This window comes from Nematostella vectensis, chromosome 15, assembly GCF_932526225.1.
Source record: "Nematostella vectensis chromosome 15, jaNemVect1.1, whole genome shotgun sequence".
Taxonomy (NCBI): Eukaryota; Metazoa; Cnidaria; class Anthozoa; order Actiniaria; family Edwardsiidae; genus Nematostella; species Nematostella vectensis.
Genome location: NC_064048.1, coordinates 7,635,317 through 7,655,845, shown reverse-complemented (window position 1 = coordinate 7,655,845; position 20,529 = coordinate 7,635,317). Strand labels below are relative to the sequence as shown.

General features: G+C 39.4%; 3 protein-coding genes across 4 annotated transcripts; 2 read left to right on the top strand and 1 right to left on the bottom strand.

The window, feature by feature from the left end:
- Window positions 1-135: 135 nt before the first annotated feature.
- Window positions 136-3,384, top strand: LOC5509876 (transmembrane protein 72). Its single transcript, XM_001630323.3, has 4 exons — window positions 136-423; window positions 963-1,026; window positions 1,540-1,605; window positions 2,631-3,384. Exons 1-4 carry the CDS (start codon window positions 336-338, stop codon window positions 2,863-2,865), a joined length of 453 nt encoding a protein of 150 aa, XP_001630373.2. The 5' UTR covers window positions 136-335; the 3' UTR covers window positions 2,866-3,384.
- On the bottom strand, window positions 3,383-7,457 carry LOC116616815. Its single transcript, XM_032378883.2, has 5 exons — window positions 7,370-7,457; window positions 7,196-7,265; window positions 6,725-6,891; window positions 5,454-6,582; window positions 3,383-3,803 (listed from the first exon to the last, which is right to left on the bottom strand). Exons 2-5 carry the CDS (start codon window positions 7,256-7,258, stop codon window positions 3,429-3,431), a joined length of 1,734 nt encoding a protein of 577 aa, XP_032234774.2. The 5' UTR covers window positions 7,259-7,265; window positions 7,370-7,457; the 3' UTR covers window positions 3,383-3,428.
- Window positions 7,458-12,408: 4,951 nt separating this feature from the next.
- Window positions 12,409-20,342, top strand: LOC5509875 (prosaposin). 2 transcript variants are annotated; one of them, XM_048722398.1, is made up of 11 exons: window positions 12,409-12,567; window positions 13,348-13,502; window positions 14,252-14,332; window positions 14,676-14,798; window positions 15,235-15,489; window positions 15,946-16,008; window positions 17,132-17,255; window positions 17,770-17,873; window positions 18,458-18,520; window positions 18,729-18,810; window positions 19,677-20,342. In XM_048722398.1, exons 1-10 carry the CDS (start codon window positions 12,525-12,527, stop codon window positions 18,771-18,773), a joined length of 1,056 nt encoding a protein of 351 aa, XP_048578355.1. In that variant the 5' UTR covers window positions 12,409-12,524; the 3' UTR covers window positions 18,774-18,810; window positions 19,677-20,342. The 2 variants fall into 2 exon arrangements, with proteins under 2 accessions (XP_048578355.1, XP_001630372.2); XM_001630322.3 differs by having other exon boundaries at window positions 18,458-18,523; window positions 18,733-18,810.
- Window positions 20,343-20,529: the final 187 nt, after the last annotated feature.

Here is a 20,529-nt window from a genome sequence, read left to right as displayed (position 1 = left end):
TGTGATTAAAATTGTAAAAAAGGATAAAAGCTGAAGAAAAAGAAAACAAATGTGGTAGTGATAATCACATAACACTACACGACGGGGACCCTGTGTGGGCAAAGTTCCGCTCGTGCTCTGCTTATAACGCCTGGTAGAATTTGATGTTTTTCGCAAGATAAACAAAAGAACAAGCGGAGAGTCTAAGTGAGGTCTCTATTTTCGGCGAAAGATAAAACATTATAGCGACGAAGAAACAGTACAAGTTAACAAGCACACCGTACTTCGCCAAAGATTTGTTACCTTATCTGCTTATGGTTTTGTCGGTTTAGAATCAGTGAAAACCGCCGCAAAAAATGGCAAACGGCGAAGAGCTCGATCGATCATTTTTCTGGCGCCATTTCACAACGTTTACGCGGATTCTTGGACTAGCGACATGTGTCGGTAAGGGACGCTCGATTAAATGCCTGCAAGAAGCGGAGACTTTGAATATTGGTTTTCATTATCAACATAAGGGTTTCATGATAACCGCTAGCAGGAAAAACGTGGCCTATTAATTATTTAGGCCTATATTTTGTCTTGATATTAGGATTGATAATGGCAGTAAAAACAGCACTGGCGATAACTCTTAAATGTAGAAAGAATGCTGAATGTATTATAAGAACTGCATGTATTGTTTCCTTTTGTTTTTCTAATAATATTTGAAGAGTCTAGAAACAGTTTGGACAGCGTTTTTTCTCTTTCAATTAATTTATTCTGTTGTCTCATTTGTATTATTAAGTTAAAAACGACATTAAATGAATCAGCTACCTAGAAAAATAACAACTTTTTCACAATCAAGATGGTGATTTCCTTTGTTCCTTGCTACTTCTTATCAAAAACACATTGAATGAATAGACACATTAGTGACATCCTCTCATTTCACATTCATCACCATAGCAACCATTCTATTCATTTGATAGTTTGCTCTTCTTTTTTTACAGCAATGTGGTGGGTTGGCATTCTTTTAATTGACAAGCCGGACAAACGGATCGCAGTGTATTTATTGTAAGCATTTATCTTATAGCATAAAATTGACTCTTTGCTTCTGAACTATGGTATATACAAGAGGAAAGATACAGCATAAGAATAGGCATAGAAGGCACCATTGGCACCATAAAACCATAGCCTCCATTCCTTGTTAAGAAACACTCTTGAAAATCTAATAATGTTTGTCAGTGCTGCAAGAAATATGTCTTTCCACATAGCCGTAACAAGCTTTGAATTATTGAGGGGGGCACAATACAGAAACATTAAGAAAACAATGGGGGGCACAGCCACGCCCATACTGGTCATTTTTGAAAATATTGGGGGAGGGGCACATGCCCCCAGTGCCACACCTCCTGCTACGGCCCTGTTCCAATGGCCTATCTGTTATCTCTATTCCATCTACCTTACTGTGTATAGTCTGGAAGAAACTTTAATTAACATTTCATGTGGAATTCTGGATTGTGCTAGTTTTTTAGGTGTGATTACGGAAACCCTCAAACTAAATAAATTAAATTTTTTGTTGCTTTTCAGAATTACTGGTGCTTCTATCTCTTTCTTAGAGATAATATTCATCATTGATAAATGTGCTTGTTGCAAGTAAGTTTCTGTTATAATTTTAATTCTTTAACAGCCTCTGTCAGCCACCATTTTGTCATCCTAGCAAAGTACCAAATAAGCTTTAACTTAACCGAACATCCAAGATGGCAGACTTTTTAGAACACGTAGTCTGGGGCATGACCATATATGAAAACCAAAGGAAAACCATGACATTTTCTTTTGCCATTTTGATTTAAAAGGTGAAAAAAATCATTTTGAATTTTTTTGTTTGTTGCCTTTTTTTCTCAGAACTCCTATCGTTTGTACTCTAATAGGGTGGCATGAGGACTTGAGGCCTAATTGCATTTAATTTAACCACATTTTAACTTGCTTCTAAGTTTAGAGCAAATCAGGCCTATTTAATTTTAATTTTTGTGTATTTTGAAAGATCTTAGCTTCACTATGGCACAATCCTACATATACAGTATGTGTTTGCAAATAAGACATTCAGTACCAAATGAGACATTTGTCATGAAACAAAACCATCATTTGAAAACTCTTAGCCAATCAGAGCACATGAATTGTGTTAATGATTAACAGGTGCATCTCCATTCCCTCCTCAAGTCAACATAATTTTCCCCTCAAACAGATGCATAGCAGAAGTGTACACATGCAACTCCCCCTATGTCCAACAACAACAACAAAAAAGAAAAAAAAGATTTACAACTTTTGTAAGATATGACTGCAAACACTGTTCTCCCCTTCATGCTGTACCTGGAAAAACTTTGAGCTGCATTGTCTAGGATTGACAAAATAGTCAATGTAAGGACACATCAGGCCATTTGAATAACATCTTCTTCATCATCTTTTTTTTAACCTTTCCAAGACTTGCCCATAACTTTTGCCTGTGATGAAGACAGGGAAGAGTGCCTCATTTTTATACTGTACACAGTTGGAAAACTGAGAATAAAGAACAAGTTTAATGCTTCTTTTCCATGATTGCTTTGCTAGGCGTTTATGTCATTTAATGTTGTCATATCAATCGCATTTGCATAATTATAATCGTTTTCCTTTTCTTTTCTAAGGGAAGGTAGCTTTGGTTTCTCTCTCTGGAAGTTCCTCAGGGCTTTTGACAACTGGAAGAAGTTTCTTCTCTACGTAGTGCTGTCATCAGTTTGCTACCTCCACCCGACAGAGTACTGGCAGGGGTTGATAGTAGGCGTTATGCTAGACATCTTAGCTTTCTTCTACCTCATCAGAACATTTAGGAAAAAGAACGAAAGGGAGGCATATAAATATAGGCAACTTGAAGTGAAATAATGCAGAGATCAGGTAATATGATTCAAGACATACAAATAGTAGAGAATTCTTCTCTAGTTTTATTTAGAGAAAAGGCTTTAACAGCAAATCAGCTTTGATCATTACCCAAGTTTAATAGGTATTTTTGGATTTTACCAAAGTCAGTCTACAAAAAAAACGTTATTGGACATTTGGTACGTATATTTTGATCTGCAAAAAATAAAACGAAAAGTTTATTATATAGTCAAAGAAAAAATTTTAGGTGATTTATAAATGGTACAAAAAATAACCAGAGCGAGGGACTATTTATGTGTTATATGTATAATTGGGCTTATATTTGTATATTTAGGTTATATTTTTCATGATCGATACTGCAAGCATTTTTATATAAATGCAGGGAAATGACTTCTTCCTTTCTAGCAAATACACGAGGCTTGCCCTCAGGTTATGTTGCCCCATCCATTAACCCCTGCCATTTCAGTAATAGCTCTGACTTGACCCCTGATATCAGCTATAAATAAAATAAAGACACAATCAATTGATGGGCCTGCTTATTTATTTGTAAATTTGCAAGGTACAGGGTATTATTTTGTGGCAATTGCCTTCAGGTTTCCCTTCTTTATCTGGATTGCCAGAGTAACGTGGTAGGCGCCAACCTGACCCTGCATTTTCTTTAAGCACTCTTCTGAGAGCTGCTGACCACGTCTATCTGTGGAGCACTTGAAGTAACCCAGGAAGACCGGCACGTAATCCTTGGCTGGCTTCGAAAGGTCAATCCTTTCTTGTGCCGGGATACTCCCTATGCCTTTCTTCTTCAGGTCGTACAGCCAGTGAGACATGAGGTCGAGCGCGGGCTTGATGTCCATAAGGCTGTCACCATTGCTACCCAGCAGCCCTTTGATCTTGTCCATAGCAAGGAACAACCGCCATATGTACTTGCTCATCTTAACCAGGCATGCCTGTGGGGTTATCAGATCATGATTAGTTATTCTAGGGTAAGTAGCATTGTGATATAGATGGAGGGATCTTGTCCATAGCAAGGAACAACCGCCATATGTACTTGCTCATCTTAACCAGGCATGCCTGTGGGGTTATCAGATCATGATTAGTTATTCTAGGGTAGTAGTGTAAGTAGTATTGTAATCTAGATGGAGGGATCTTGTCCATAGCACGAATCAACCGCCCTAAGTACTTGCTCATCTTAACCAGGCATGCCTGTCATGGTTATCAGATCATGATTAGTTATTCTAGGGTAGAAGTGTAAGTAGTATTGTAATCTAGATGGAGAGATTATAAGTAAGTCGCGACAAAGGTATTTAACAAATAGACATGCAATTGTGGCATAATTTAATGATAAAGTGATTCTAGAAATCTCTAGCCCATTTTGGGAATCAGTATGCTAAAGCCATTACTAGCAGGGGCGTACGCAGGATTTTAACGAGTTGCAGTCAAAGCATTCAGAAGCTGAATGAGGGCGTGGCCCCTCATCCCGCATCTCCGTGTAGATTTCATTGCTACCGCTTTTGGGTTTAGAATTTGCGTCAATGCGTCAGACTTTTGATAATATTACAGGATCCTCTGTCATCCTCGATCTGAAATAGGGCTTCAGTCGTCGCGTGGCACTGAACGACATAACAATATGTCTGTAGACTAGTATTATTAAGAAAATTATAGTTTTTTTTATCCTCATCATATATATATAAAACTACGTACATAAAAATAAATGAGAAGACGTTAAATTTTTTCCCCTCATTATGCAAATAAAATCGCCAAATATTTTTGCAGTCCAGTGACTGCAGGCCTATAGGCTGCGTACGCCCCTTAGTAACAGGTCTCATTGATCGCCTCAACAAGACATGACGGGAAACCCTTGCGCGTGTGTACTGTTACTAAAGAAGCCAAAATTTCGTACAATAGCCGTCGGTTCCCTATTCCAGATTGTTTTCCTCCCTATTCAAAACACTAATACTGCCAATAAATTCTATACCTATAGATTTTGGCTTTTTCGATGAATTTTATACTTGACTATCTTCGTGCTATTGTTTGAACGCCGAGACGATAGCTACTAATTAACTAAGAGTTTAATCAAAAGATCTTAATATGTTGTTTGTTATTGCTCGCTTAGTACTTGAATTAATTCCTCGCCTTATTTCATGTCAAATGAGCTTATTTCAAACAATCCCGGCGTGACCCTCAACAGTACCATCCAAGGTACTAAGCTTTTATTTTCCAATAAACATAACAATCAACACTATTTATCAATTATCAACTCTACCGAAATTATCTATTGCCACCTGCATTACACTAGTCTCCCTCGTAGCCGTTCTGGACTCGTCAAGCTAGGCGGAGAGCTTGAGCCCAAATAACTGAAACTATAGCGCCGCCTCGCGACAAGACAAGAACGGCTGCAAGGGGGACTAGCCATTACACATATCTGGAAAATAAATTCATTTATGGGTTCCGAGATTTATTTAGAAAGGAGAAAACATATAGTAAAGGAAGGTAATTATTTATAATGATGCAGCAAAGTTCTAATTTCGAAGGCGTTTAATGTATTAATGAATTTTGTCATCAATCAGACAAGCCAGTTCATTGTGCCTGTTTCTCACCTCTACGTTGATGTTATCCGAGGTACAGTGGTGGTGCTCCTTGATGGAATCTCCCCAGTTCTCAAGCATCGAAGTCCAAAAGTCCCACAGAGTCAACGAGTTCTCGATGTCTTGGTTCTTCATCTGCGTGACGCCGACGATATGTCTGATGGCTCCTCGTGTGTGGTACGCCTCCGCAGCGTAGATCAGCGCCAGACTGACTTGTGCCATGTGTTCAGCAGGGAGACCTACATCTCGCGATGCCTCCGCCACACTGCCTACCAGCATCTGATAAATCTTGTTGTGCCTCTCGCGGAAGTTCTCGGACTCATCTGTCCTGATGGCGTTTTCCACATCTTTACTCCAGACCAAAAAGAGTCTGTACCAGTCGTTAAGCTGCTTGCCCCAGATCTTCGGTAGATGTTCCTTAGCGGTGTTAACTAATTGATCTCCGAACTCTTGCTTGTACTTGTACACCTTGAATATGGCGCTCGCGATCTCTTGCATCTTGTACTTGGATAACCCCTCTCTCTTGTTAACTCCATCGATAAAATCCTGCTTGAGGCCGCTGTAAATGCTGGGCATGGCATATTCGAGTGTGTATGCGTAGATGTTAGTGTCAAACACTTCTTCGGACGGCTTCCCAAAACCTTTCTCTGCGTCTTGGAAGTACTCGTTAAACAGAGCAGCAATGTTGCCCGACTCTGGTCCGACGAGGCCGACATCGTAGTCGGAGGTACACGTCTGACTTCCGTAGTTCGGTGGGTAGCACACGTTGGCTGGGATTCTTGTCTTTCCGTTAAGGTCTCTCTCGCACACGGTTAGACTTCCCTCGCTAACTTCGTATAGCACTTGCGTTACTAGGAGGTACCGTGCCGCGGTCACGTACAGCAGGTTGGTGCATTGGTCATCAACCTTGAACGTCGTCTTGGAGTCATCCCAGTCGTTATTACGGACAAAGAATTGCTTGGCGCGCTTCGCGGCCTTTTCCATGTACTCCGTTCCCAGAGCGTCCGCTAAGGTAGGGATCGAGGTCCATTCGTCTGCTCCCTGTTTCTTTTCAAAGCAATAGTAGTTGGCAATGCACTTCTCGATCCACTTCAGGTCTGCTGTGTCAGGCTTGGCTATCCAGTCAGCAGTGGTGTCGTAGCTACAGAAAACAATCAACATTGACAACTCAACCGGCCCCTTCAGTGAAGACACACTTCAGCCCCAACCCTCTCACCAGAATCAATATGATTTTTTTTAAAGAATTCAAACCTTTCGATCACTTTAGTATCTCATTGTCATACTTATTAAGCTCTAATTCGCTGTTGCACTGCGTTTTGAGTTCGGCGCTAGGGGTACACTTCTTTGTAGCTGATTGATCGTAAAGTGTAGCTGATTCGGATGCAACTATCGGAGCATCGTTTGTAGCAAATTGCCTCTTTATCGCGGGATGGTTGGTTATTCGCGGCTCCTAGTTGGTATAAGACAAACACATGAAAATACAATAATAAGGTTCTTCACTTTGAAGTTATGGCCGGGGCTGGGTAAGCCGATAAGTAATAGGAAGTGTATGGAGACGTTGTTTTAGAACCGAATTCTTTGGGCTTTAAAAAAAAATGTTAAAAACTTTATAAAATTCAAGTTGTATTTGTTCTTTTTTGAATCATCTTTTTATCCCTTCGACTCAAAAATTGTATTAGCTTTTTGAGTGACTCCGGGACCTTATTCTAGTGGTTAACGTTATCTGTGCACTGAACAATGGCTAAAAACGTTACTGCAAATTGAAGCTCAGCTCCGAACACAATTCCAAGAAACAGGAGAGCTTGAAAGCTGGCCATCGTGAACCTGAGATGGAAATGAAAACATAACTTTAAAACAGAACTGTTCTTGAAGAGATCTACCAGACGGTATCAAATCAAATCATTATAGACTGGTGATTGGCTACATACCACTGAACAGCGTTAACAGTGCCGCTGCCTTCAGCCAAATGATGACACAAGTTGCGTTCGAGAAGTTAACTGCTCTCTCGAATATCACGCATGAAAAATTTGATATAAACTATTTATGCGTCCCACATTTTATTTTGTTGATTTAGTTAGATTTTTCGCCATTACCATAGAATCATATTTCATTTTCAGGTTAACAGGTCTTTCTGGAGAAACATGTTTTTTTTTTTTTTTTTTTTTTTTTTTTTTTTAAGTTTAAACCTTTTGAAAAGGTCGAAGACATTCCCATCATCTTTTGAATCCCTGTTTGGCACGGTCATTTTGGCCCCTCAGGAGGCTTTCATTTATTTTATATTATTTATTTTATCATTTTTCCTTTAGAAAGACCCGTTTTGCTTGCATTCTTTTTCGCACCTAAAACCCTATAAAATAACAAATTTAACAGCTCTATTTGCTATTTGATACTCCAATATTGTCGTCTAAACAATATCAATGTGACAAAAGTGAAACGATATCTTTAAAGGATATCTATTTTTTTCTCTTTTTTCATTTTTAACAAAGCTTAACCTCTGTTTTGGCTCAGAGAGGTGCCAATTAACGGCTCTTAATTATCCATGACGTCTAATGGGGCATGAAAAGAGTAGATAGATTAGAGTGCTTTTAAGCACCCAAAAGTGCTGGTTTACATGACTAGTTTCGTAATACGATACCGCGACTGGTAGTACATATGCGCGGGCGGGCAGCTCATGTGAATTAGATTTTTGTCATTCTAGGAAGTCAAAAGAAAATGTGTACGTTCGTTGAGGCAGGGTAATTGCCTTTTCCATAAGATAACTATAGCACAATACTTCCAAAGAAACAAAACCAAGACTAGAGCCTTATTTTTATTCTAGCGCATGTTTTCACGTGATGTTTTGGTTTAGAAAACGACTGAAATTTACCGCCAGAGAGAACGGACTTTTACGTGCTGATTTTGATTTCTATTCTGTTGTTTTCTTTCGCGGCCTCGCTTTGCCGTCGCCCTCGCTTAGACTTCCTTTCGAATCCCCGTTTTGGCAAGCCCGGTATCGTCGCCTCGGGAAGCTCCCATTTAATTCTACATGTTTTTAAACGTTAAAGAACCATTGTCAGCCACAACTTTGGTATTGTTTTCAGTTAATATAGGAGACACATAATGTGCTAAAATCTGGAATAACCATCTAAAACCAAAGTTTGATACTTTATTTGCCAAATTCAACCGGAAATATCACATTGGCTTTCTTAAATCAGCCGATGTAAATGGATGGATGAATGCTGGCCTTCTTTCTTCTTTTTTTCATATAAAACAAATTAATTTTACAAGCAAAAACTAAACCTCTGTTTTGGCTCCAAAAGGAGCTTATAAACGGCTCTTAATTATCCATGATAATGATATCTAATGGGGCATGAAAAGAATAGATAGAGTGCTTTCAAGCACTCTCAAGTGCTGGTCTACATGTCGAAGGGTTTTCCTAGTAAGATCCCGCGACTGGTAGTATTTCATATGCGGGGCAGGCAGTTCATATCTGGATTACTAGATGTCTGTTATTTCTAGGAAGTCGAAATAAAATGTGTGTATGGTGGTAGGAGCAGGTAAATACCTTATCCAATAGATAACCCAATACTTCCAAAGAAACAAAAACAAGACTAGAACCTTATTACTATTCTAGCGAGTTGGATCCCGAAGCGCAAATGTCACCCATTTTCGTTCTCGACAGAACAGATATTGTTGTTTTCACGTCATGGTATGGCTCGAAAACGACCACAATCTTCCAGCGAGAATGCATTTTCACGTGTTGATTTTTGAATTTCATTCCATTGTTTTCTGTCGTCGTCGCCGTGTTCTTTGCCTCAGCCTATGGTAGTAAGACATGCCACAAATGGTTTCGTTATCCCAATTTCCATGCCATTTTTTCCCTAGAATCACCTGATCATTAGCTAATTCTGACAGCTGTAGCAACTATTGTATGCCTCCAGACTCATTTTTTTTGTGACAGTAGATTTGTTTATGGGACATTCCCAGATCGTATGAACATTGTTGAGGGGGTAGGGGAGGCCAATTTTAGAATAGTTACAAGGAAGCCGATGATCAATGTAAAAAAATGTGTGTTTTCGCCTTAAGTCCTAAGCAAATTGTCCAGGATTGTAGAACCTCAAAATAACAGCTATCAATCATTGTATATGATCACGGCAGGGGCTCATAAGTAGGCTCTTACCGAAAATGCTGGCACTTTTTTTTTTGGCATTATTTGGCTTCGCGAGCACTTTTTTTACATTTTTTCCCAAAAAGCACTGCTAGCATTTTTTCTTATTATCGACTGATTATTTATATAATTTCGCGTTAATCAGCACACTCTGACTTCACATATGTCGTCCAAAGTCGCAATTTGCATTCATTTTCGTCAAAGGAGCCGAGGAGGCTGGGGAATATGTTTGATAGGTCAGCGGTTGCCTTCTAGAACCCGGTCCTTCTCGTCAGTCCTCCTCGTGACTCGTTCCAAGATGGCGTCATTCACTAGCAATACTGGAAGTCAGCCAAGCAAGGCAGAGATAGCTGGAGAGCGTACTCTGCCATCAATCAGTGGAAAAAACAAAAATAGGGGGAACTGTGATGTAAAGAACATAAGCATACATGATCGGATTCAGCAATATCCAGGAGAGGAACTAACAATCAAAGACGGGAAGTTGTTTTGTCTGGCATGCCGCGAAATAGTGTCTTCGAAGAAGAGTATTCTAACTACACACTTGGCTTCAAAGAAACATGGAAATGGTAAAGAGAAACTGAAGAAGTCTAAGTTGAAGGATCAGACTATTATGGAGGCTTTTAGAGCGGCGGACATGACGCAGAAAGACAGCACTCTACCAATATCTGAACGGGCCTACCGACTCGAAGTGGTCGAAGAGTTTCTGAAGGCTGGCATCCCACTTGGGAAAATCGATAAGCTACGCTCCCTCTTAGAAAAGAATGGCCAACGTCTCACAGCAAGTGCTCATCTTGGTCAGTACATTTCAATTGTTCTCAAGCAGGAAGTCGAAAGGATAAAAAATGAACTGACTTTGCCTGGCCAGACTGGCATGACAAGAGATGTTCGATGATCTTTGACGGAAGTACACGACAAGGAGAAGCAATTGCTGTCATCCTGCGTTTCCTTGACGAGAATTGGTCGATTATTCAACGTCTCGTCAAAATTGATATATGTTCCAAGTCAGTGAATGCGGATGATCTTGCACAAGTTCTTAATCAGTGCCTATCAGTTGATTATGATGTCAAGGCCAATTCGTTACTCGCAGCCATGAGAGATGGGGCAAGTGTGAACCAGGCAGCGTTGGATAGGATTGCATTTATCTTTCCTAAGCTGCTCAACGTTGTGTGTTTCTCACACACGCTTGACAATGTTGGGAATCATCTTGTCATTCCAACTCTTCTAGAGTTCGGTAGCGTGTGGCTTCGCCTGTTCCGCCATAGTTACAAGGCAAAGCTGTTGTGGAAAGATCTGACTGGGCAAAGACCGAGATCATACAGTGAGACCAGATGGTGGTCAAAGTGGGAAGTCTACAAACAAATGTTATTGCAGTTTGGAGATATTGAGGGATTCTTGATAGAAGCAGAAGCCGCTAATATTGGTCCACAGTTACTCCCTCAAATCCAGGCAATACTTTCCGATCCTGAGCGAGTGATCAACCTGAAGCTCGAGCTCGCCATCACCATCGATGTTGGGGAGCACTTTGTAAAAGCGACCTATTTCTTGGAAGGTGATGGCCCTCTCGTGTTCTCGTGTTATGAGAAACTCCATGTTGTTGCCCAAGCCTGCCAAGCCCCTCACTTTCCAAACGTGCGTGCAGTCGCAGCAGCAATCGCTGAAGAAAATCCTGCCCAAAACGTAGCAGCCCTCGAACAGCAGGCAAAGGCATGTGTTCAACCAGCCATAGATTGGTTTCTGAGAAAGTTCAATGTCCAACTATACAACACAGTGTTAGCGTTCAAGGCTGCGAGGTATATGTGTCCGGTCAGCGTCCAGTGGCTGAAGCCAACTCAGCACTCAGTAGAGGCCTTGCTAATCTTCCCTTTTCTCAATGATGATTGCATTATCAACGGCCTAAAAGCTGAACTACCTGCTTACTTAGCTGCCACTGCAGATGTGGTAATCAACACAGAAGACCGAAAGGTAAAATGGTGGCACGACCACAAGGAACAGCTCCCTCACTGGGCTTCTGCAGTGAAGAAAGTGCTGTTGGTGCAGCCATCCTCGGCTGCACCAACAAAAAAGAGAAAGAAAGAGAAATTGAGTGCCTTTTTACTTTTTCTGAATTAATGTTTTCAACCAATTCCTTCCCCTCCACTTTCTGTCTAGCTTAAAGCTAATCTCTTGCTCCCGTTTTTGAAATCGTCATTGCCATTTCTTCCTTTGCTCCTTCTTTCTTCGGTTTTCAGGGGGGGGGGGGGGGCACTGAAAATATGGAGGAAGCGTAATGGGGGTGGGGGGGGGGCATGGAAAATTTCCTGAAGGGGGGATCAACTAATTTTTATCCCTTACTCCCTTACTTATCAAGAGAGCATTTGCTTTTATAAAAATCCTCACGCACGCTCCCCCCCCCCCCCCCCCCCCTCGGGATAATAAATGAACTTTCCCTAAAGTAAAGGGTCATTATATCAGAAAAGGGTTAATCTCATTTAAAGATTTAATATTTTCGTCGTTCCCTGGATGTGACGGGCGCAGTCATTTATGTTATTATTTTTGTTTGAATTTGCCACCCAGAAATTCTCCAATCGTTTCCACAAGTAGCCCAGTCAATGGTTTTGTTTGTAGCTCGGAATTTGGTGTTCTGAGAGGTAAACGAGTAAAGCGATTTTTTATGTGAAATGTTGTCACTAGAATTTCCTAAGAACTTTTAGAACATGTGCTGTTGTTGGCAAATTTATGTCTTATAAAATACACGATTTTGGGGTGATATTTTCTTCTCTGATTATTGGCTTTGCCATTCAGTGTCCCCTATGGCTATGCTGTGGTAAAGGCTAGTAAGGAAAGACTGGGTACAAGTTGATCCTGTTTACGTTCTGAGCTAGTGAGCAAAAACGTTTCCGGATTCGCAGCTTCTCAAGAAAGACAGAAAAGTTGGAACTCGTCAAAATAAGTAAGAAATGGGTCCGAAATTTCTTCTGCTAGCTGCGATTATAGGCTCAGGTAATTTTCATAACTATCTTTAACGATTAAAGCGATCTTTTGTTTGAGAAACGCCGTCTCATCGAAAACGAAAGGGTTTCGAGAAAGACTGTTGAATTGAAAAGATTCCTTCGTTTCTCTTAAAAAAAGCGAATTTCGATTATTGTTATCAGTGGAAAATATATCCCCTCCGAAGGAAACTAATGACTTTTTTCTAATCAGAGTAAAGCAACATATAGTTAGATATTTTTTGGCAATTAAATTTAAACGACGTCATAAAAATAACGAAAACAAAGCCAGCAAGATGTCACATGAGCATAGGTAATATTTTATTCATTAATAAAACATCTCGATAATCTTCATATTCTGTTTAAAATGTGAGTTATGTAATTGATTATCTGTTTTATTATATTTCAAGCAATTATATATAGGAATTTCATGTTTAAAACAACAGCGACAAAAAAATCTTAATTTTTTGTAAGTATCTTTAGAGATAGATCAGTTTTAGCCCAGGATAAATGTTTATTTTTATACTCAAAAGGAGAGGGGAAGCCCTCATTTGCTTCATCTGTCTTCCATTTTTCAAGTAAGATAGAAACATCAGGCTTGTACAGTAGCCAGGGGTTGTGTGCAGTGGGTCATTTTTCATACTTTGCACTCCACCTAAAAAATCTGGGCGCATAGCCTAAATAGAGAAGTTAGGTACCCCTGGATATACAACTGCCATTATTCCCACTGTTTGAAGTTTTTGCATTATTTTGTAAGAAATGTTAAAAAATGTGTGTTTATTTGAAAATTCAGTTTGCTTATCATCTGTTAATGCCAAGACCAAGTTCTTACTTGGGAGCAAGAAATGTACCTGGGGTCCATCATACTGGTGCCAGGGAATGGCTCAGGCTGTTGAGTGTGATGCTGTCAAGCACTGTCAAGAGAAAGTCTGGAAGAATAGTATCAAGGTAACTGAAGTCCATCACATGTGCTTTCTCTCTAACTGTTATAGCCAAATTCATTGTTGCACGACCTCCCAGAATCAAAAAATTCCTTTCTTCGTTTGGGAAAAGCGTGTAGTCAATGAAACCAAGCAGTCAAAAGCAGACAAACCGCCCCCAAAACTTTTGTCTGACCACACGCTATTCCCAAACGAGACAAAGATTGGATTCACCAACAACAAATTTGGAACATCACGTCAACCATTACTGATATCTTGTTACTTATTTTTCTTGCCTTTTACCAGTGGACAAGTTATCAGCCAGTAATATTTTGTGAAAAAGGTTTACAGGGGCGTGTCTAGAGAAAACATAGGGTGGGGTCCAGAGTAGTAAGTAACTGACCACAGGTCAATTAAAAGTTTGAATCGACATCTTATGGTGTGGTAATAGGTTACTAGGTCCATCTAGTATTTTTTGCCATCCAAATGCTACCAAGTACTAACAAAGGTGTCAACCGGGGGTGTTAAGGTGGGGTCCTGACCCCCCGCCCCCCTCCTCTGGACACACCCCTGGTCTACTGTGATTGAAATGCCAATGATGATCATGGTGAAAAAAAAAAAAAACATGAAGATTGTCATTGATTGTTATGTAATCTTGCTTTTTCTGGGAGCATATTATTGAGCATTATACATTTACATTATTTCTGGGAGCATATTTGCACAATATTGAGTAACATTTATGCTCTGCATTAATATCATGTTTGTGGTTTACTTAAGGAGAAAAATTCATTTCCATGTGACACTTGCAAAGAGGTCATTGGCAAAATCAAGAAGTTTGCAGAAGATGAATCTCTTCAGGTAGGTAGCAAGAAAAGATTTTTATGTTTTCTTCTTTGATTGTAAGACTGTTTTAGAGCTTGAGCAATTTAGCTAGGAGCGGTCAGAACTCTTGTTACTAATAAAGTAAGAAAACTTTCAGTTGTTGATTTTAATTTAAAATATCATTTTAACAACAAAAACGTCACGAAAACATTGCATTTCTAGCTATAACAATAACAATATTTTTGGCCAAGCATTGCTTGAATCTCTAAAACAAGCAGCATAAATTTCAGTATATTTTTCTTGACAAAGGGAGGCTGAACTTTCCCTAATAATAGATTGAAGTCAGATACTCAAATTCTTTATAACTGTCCAAATATAGGATAAAATCATTCAAACAATGGACAAGGCATGCAGCCTCTTGCCATCTGAGCTATCAGCAAAGTGCAAGGAGGTTATGGGTGAAGCAATCAAGAAACTTTTTGCCAGTTTGGATTCAATTGTGGTTAGTACATTTCACAATTTGATATTAGTGGGTGTGGGGTGTGGTGGTGAAAAGTAAGGCCATTTGATTAGATCTGTGTTGGTTACGTCCCAACTGTTCCCCCCCCAAAAAAAAAGAAATAAATATAAAAGAAAAACAAGCATTTGCAAGGGTATTATTAATGACTGGGGAATCAGAGGCCTTTATGGGCATTCGTGTACTCTTAACAGAAAGACTGAGAAGGCTTCCAAAGGAACAGTGGTTGTGCTCTCCTCCTAAGGCTCTGAATAAAGTATGTTGATCAGGAAAGCCTTGAAAAAAGGCTGTCATGCAGAAGAGAGGAGAGACAGGCTGCTGGCCCTGGGAGAGAGTGAGCGAGGAAGAGAAAGAATAAAGAGTATGAGTGGAGAGAGATATGTGTACTTGAAGTAACAATTTTTACTTCTCTCCTAAATAGAAAGATCCTGCTGCCTTATGCAAGAAGCTGAAGCTGTGCTCTGCCCAGAGCAAGGGGGAGATCCTGAAAGCTGTGATAAAGCACCTTTTGTCCAAGGACCAGCAAGTGTCCAGTCTGCTTATGCCTGGACCTGTTATGATGGTACCCTCCAGGAAACCTGTACACAAGTTGATGATTAAGACATCAGAGACATGTGTGATGTGCGAATTTGTGATGAGAGAACTCTCCAAAATGTTGAATGAAAACTCTACCAAGGTAAGTACTTGATCTTCAATTTGTTGAGATATGAAAATTTAAGTTTAATTAACCCTAACCTGCTATCCTAAGCCAAGCCTGTGTAAACAGTGGTGGTTACAGTACATAATCAGTCTTTCTGTAATACAACACGACCATTAAAAGTTACAGTACATAATCAGTCTTTCTGTAATAGAACACGACCAATAAAAGTTTATTTTCTTTTGGCAAATTACAAGCAAGAATTAACATGCTATATGATTAGTTGAGAGTTGTTTTCATCTGGTCGTTTGGATATTTCCATGTGACTGGATTGAATATTACATTATTTTTGCGGCGATGCTTTTACTGGTATGTTAATAAAAAGGTTTAAAATGTAACGATTGGATTTGTTCTATATTAGAGTTTACTCCTCATTGAGATAAAATACTATTGTTTTTTTGTACTCATTTGTTCCTTTGTGTTTTCTTACTGCAGGAGGAGATTGAAACTGCTCTGAACAAGTTGTGCTCTTACATGCCAGGATCCATTCAGTCTGAGGTATTTCCAATTTCTGATTGGTCTTTTAGCAGCAGGGTGAATTTCACGATACTTATCCCAATGTCAGCTATTCACAAAACTGTGTTATCAACCCATTGACTCCTGGCTATTTTTGAGCTGAATTTACAAAAAACAGACTGAAAACAGATACCTCCCCCCCCCCCTATTCTGAGTTTTATACAGCCCGTCAAAGTCAAACACAGCTGCACCTTGTCAGCGGTATCCAAGCTTTCCAACAGTGCTTTGCAGTCCCCACTTTTAATCCCTCGTCGATGTGCTGAAGCCAGCACAAGTTGATGGTTGCTTGTATTTTTCATCAAAAATACAGCTATGAGCATATTAGGAGAGTGTCTCAGGACATCATGAAGTCTTTTGGGGCATAATTGATTGCTTTGCTTATGGATATTTGCAAGCAAAGGTGGATTCATGATGATTTTTTCTTGTTTGGCTTTGCCCGGATGAGAAAATAATTTTCTAATGAATCACCAGAGCTCTCCTAAATGGTGTCTTTTCTGAAACCAAATTGATTGCAAAATTGTTTACACTGCTATTCTGGGTCTGTATGACCTGGAATTGATTTGTTTGGCTTCGGGGTGAAAAGACTTCTAAAAAACCATCTGACTTTGGGGAGAGGAGTGTTGACTGGCCCTCCCCTCGTGAATTTTCCCCTGGATCTCCCAGAATGCTTTGCAATACGTAAAGACATCTTCGTGGTTGTACAATCCTTCAAGGAATGGACATTGTGTTTTGAGGCCAAGGAAATGTGCCTGGAGGATCAGAATAAAGGTATCTATTTGTGTCTTGAGCTGTGTTTGCTGATCTCTCTCCCTTGTGTGGTATTTTGAGCGTTTTATTGAGAGGGGTGATTCTGCTTTTCTCTCCTTGTCCGATTTGAGATTTGTCAAAGAACCTGTGCTATTATTTGGCTTAAGAGTAGATGCCAACACCTTGGTTGGATGCATATCTGCAAGACCATTTATCCCTTAGACTGATGCCTGAGTATCTTCATCTTGTTGTGTTTATTTTGCATTTATGAATTTTTTGGGTTGTGGGTACTTCCCAAAGCCGGTACAGGCCGGTTGAGGGGTCAATGTGTTAATATGACGAAATATTTACTCCACAGTGCAAGACATTCGTCCAAGAGTATACCCCATTTATCATTGAAATACTCAGCAAAGAGTTTAAACCTGAACTGGTGTGTCGTGAACTCAAGCTCTGCTCGGCTGGAGGTGCTGCATACCTTGCAGGTACTATATGAAAGTGCTCAACAGAAAATCAGACCTTGTTTAAGGGCACTGACAAAAGACGAATTCTTGTTATACTACTCTGTTTTCAAAGAAGAGTGCTTCAGAAGTCTCAGACTTGGACTTGAGACTTGCACAATTAGTAGTTTTGCATTTTATTAGTGATTTATTGTTATACGAAATTATCATTATCGAAGTGTAGTGGATAATTAATGAATCATTCAAAGTCTAGAGGAACAAAAATTACTGCATACTCCCCAATCCTTGCTACATGCCTTTTTTCACCACTGTGGGAAACACACTAAAATCAAACTCCAATGTCATCAGGTTGTTCACCAAACAAAGGGATAAAAGCATTTTTTTTTTCACAAAATACTTATATTTCTTCACCTTTTTTTCTCATAGTTAAAGAGAAATACAGCCAGCTCTAATGTACATAACAACCATTCTGAATGCACGCTCTGTACTGGTTTTTTGAGATGCAGAGAGCTGATGGTACTTAAAATTTATCTTATAGTGGCCAAGCTTCTGAAACCAAGGCTGACGGCCAACAAAGGATGTGATGTGTGCCAGACAGTGGTCAAGGATGTCCAGAGTGCTCTGAAAGATGATGTCACTGTGGTAGGCACAAGAAAACAGACACCAAAACAATAATAGTAATTTACATTGGTGCCAACTTTAATTAGCTGATTATTGGAGGTTGGCAGCATATGCTTAATTGTACTTGATATAGTACCCAAAGAGAGGTTAGGCTTTCTAAATAACCAGCCATTTTTGTGAGCCAGGCGGAGGGCACAGGGGGGAGGTTCGTAAGACTGCGACGCCTGACATCTGCTGTTTATCGAGCCTGCACTGAGGCTTGATTACCAGGCAGTATCTTTAAAAGGCTGGAATACATCTCTGAATGCAAAATTTGGGTGGTGGTCTTAAAGCTGAAAATGGCTCTGACTACCTATGGGGTGACAACTGTATAGAGGTACTGTACCATTTTGCGCTTTTCATTGCCCCATTGGACAATATTTTTATATGGCTTGATCCTGTACCCCATTGTCGCCAACACTTCCCCATTCAGGACATACCCCTGTTTTCTATCGAAGGGTCATCAGTTACTAATCATTTTCCATATTTTAATTCCTGGGTAATTATGTACCTGCCAAGGTGTTACATGCTCAATAGAAAAAAAAATCACATTTATTATTTTCCAGAAAGGAATTGAAGATATGTTGAGTATGATCTGTGACTACATCCCTGAAGTGGAGATAAAAAAACAGGTATTTGTTAACTGTAGCCTTCATATCAGATTTTGGTGCCGATTACTACAACATAACATTATATCACATGCTGATATAATGCACTAATGCACCAGAAAACGTCTGTTCCACAATTTAGAATATGCTGGTTCTGTTTGTCTTTTTGTCACATAAATGTTTTGAGTGAAAATTGATGGTTTTGGTTATTATTATTTTTAATTTTTTTACAGTGCTCTGTCGCCATTCAACACTACGTCCCAGAACTAATTGATTTCTTCATAAAGCAAGATCCCAAAACTATTTGCAAGGTAAAGCAAAAAGGAAGATTTTTTAAAATAATTAAGTATCCTCCTAAACGGTAAGCAAATGGTAATATGTACCAACCCAATGTTTTTAGTTTTATAAATTTGATATAATTTGTATTTGTTTCTTTGCTCTTGCCCTTTTCCTCTTTTTTTGCTTTTGAATGAAGTCATTTGTCTGCTTTTGGTCTCGTTTTGTCTTTTGACTGATGTCATTTATATGTATAGTCAGTTGCCATTGGTTTTCTATCTGATATCGTATTGTTTATTAGTGTTGCTTGTCTGCTGTTGTTTATGTTTTCTCTTTGGTTTGCTGTCTGATGTGGTTTTTCTATTAATTAGTGTTGCTTGTCTACTGTCTGGTGTCTTTTATCTGTAGTTTGTTGCTGTTGGTTTGCTATCTGGTATTGTTTGTATGTTGGTTAACGTCGTTTGTCTGCTGTCGTTTGTCTGTTGACTAATGACGCTTTTTTTTGTCGGTTGACAAATATCTTTTGCCTGATTTCGTTTGTCTCTTGACTAATGTCGTTTTTCTGTTGACTACTGTCGTTGTTCTGTGGACTAATGTCGTTTGTCTGATGTCGCTTGTCTGTTTACTAGTTTCGTTTTTCTGATCACGTTTGTCTCTTGACTAATGTCGTTTCCCTGTTGACTAATGTCGTTTGTCTGATATCGATTGTCTGTTGACTAAATGTCGTTTGTCTGCTGTTGTCTGTTGACTAATGTTGTTTGTCTGCTGTTGTCTGTTGACTAACTCGTTTGTTTGATAACGTTTGTGTGTTGACTAATTGTTGTTTGTCTGTTGACTAATGTCGTTTGCCTGATTGTCGCTTGTCTGTTGACTAATGTCCCTCGTTATTCTCCCCATGCAGGATCTTGACATGTGCTCATCCAAGCTGTGAACATCGAGAAGCATCCATCACCCTGCTAGCTGACCTTTCTTTCTGCTTTACTTTGTCGCGTATTCAGCAAGCACGCTAAATATCAGACGCGACACGATTAAATGTTAAAACAAAAAAGCATGAATTAAGCTCAACTAAGCAGTGAGAAAACAGTCCATGACACTCTAAGCACCAAGGAACACAATTGCTTTTTAATACCTTCTTATATACGAAAAAGAAAATTCATAAATGCTTTTGACAAGGTCATGTGCAGGATCCCAGACCGAGTTGATCGTTTTTTTTCCTCATGACCTAAGACCTCCCAGTGGACCTCCGAGTTCTCCACCAACAAGCAAGACCACACGTTCGCTTGTTTTATTACGTATCAGATTTATGTAGTACTTTCTAAAAGTTTTTTTGCTTGTATAATATAGTGTCTGTGCCATTTTGTCTATTTTTAGCGGTGGAAGCACATTATCACAAAAATTGCCGTAGTGTTTTATTTATATGCAAGGTATTTTTATTTTAATGTAATATAATGCTTTAAGTATTTTAAGAAAGTGAGATCTATAGAGTCTCTGCACCCAAGTTTGTTAACTGTTAGACATTTTCTAGGCAAAATTTTCACGATAAAAAAAAATAAAAGCAGTGATTGCTTTTGTGTAGAGTACTTTACTTAGAAGTAGCCGAACTAAGATAAGCTTCATTCACCCAAAAGGGTTTAAGGTGTGTGGGATAAAATAATGAGCAAAGCAAATAATAAGATATTAAGGCCCGTTCCAAGGGGAACACAACAGTCGAAAGTCCTTTTTCGTTTAGCCAAAACAATCCCAAAACTATAAAG

What these genes read in the sequence shown, in the direction of transcription:
- LOC5509876 (XM_001630323.3), top strand. Translation starts at nt 336, where the DNA reads ATGGCAAACGGCGAAGAGCTCGATCGATCATTTTTCTGGCGCCATTTC. An exon ending in TGGACTAGCGACATGTGTCG is followed by an intron (nt 424 to 962) that starts GTAAGGGACGCT and finishes CTTTTTTTACAG; the next exon opens with CAATGTGGTGGGTTGGCATT. An exon ending in GATAAATGTGCTTGTTGCAA is followed by an intron (nt 1,606 to 2,630) that starts GTAAGTTTCTGT and finishes TTCTTTTCTAAG; the next exon opens with GGAAGGTAGCTTTGGTTTCT.
- LOC116616815 (XM_032378883.2), bottom strand. Translation starts at nt 7,258, where the DNA reads ATGGCCAGCTTTCAAGCTCTCCTGTTTCTTGGAATTGTGTTCGGAGCT. An exon ending in AGCGAATTAGAGCTTAATAA is followed by an intron (nt 6,583 to 6,724) that starts GTATGACAATGA and finishes TGTTTTCTGTAG; the next exon opens with CTACGACACCACTGCTGACT. An exon ending in CGGATAACATCAACGTAGAG is followed by an intron (nt 3,804 to 5,453) that starts GTGAGAAACAGG and finishes ATAACCCCACAG; the next exon opens with GCATGCCTGGTTAAGATGAG.
- LOC5509875 (XM_001630322.3), top strand. Translation starts at nt 12,525, where the DNA reads ATGGGTCCGAAATTTCTTCTGCTAGCTGCGATTATAGGCTCAG. An exon ending in CCAGTTTGGATTCAATTGTG is followed by an intron (nt 14,799 to 15,234) that starts GTTAGTACATTT and finishes TCTCCTAAATAG; the next exon opens with AAAGATCCTGCTGCCTTATG. An exon ending in TGAATGAAAACTCTACCAAG is followed by an intron (nt 15,490 to 15,945) that starts GTAAGTACTTGA and finishes TTCTTACTGCAG; the next exon opens with GAGGAGATTGAAACTGCTCT.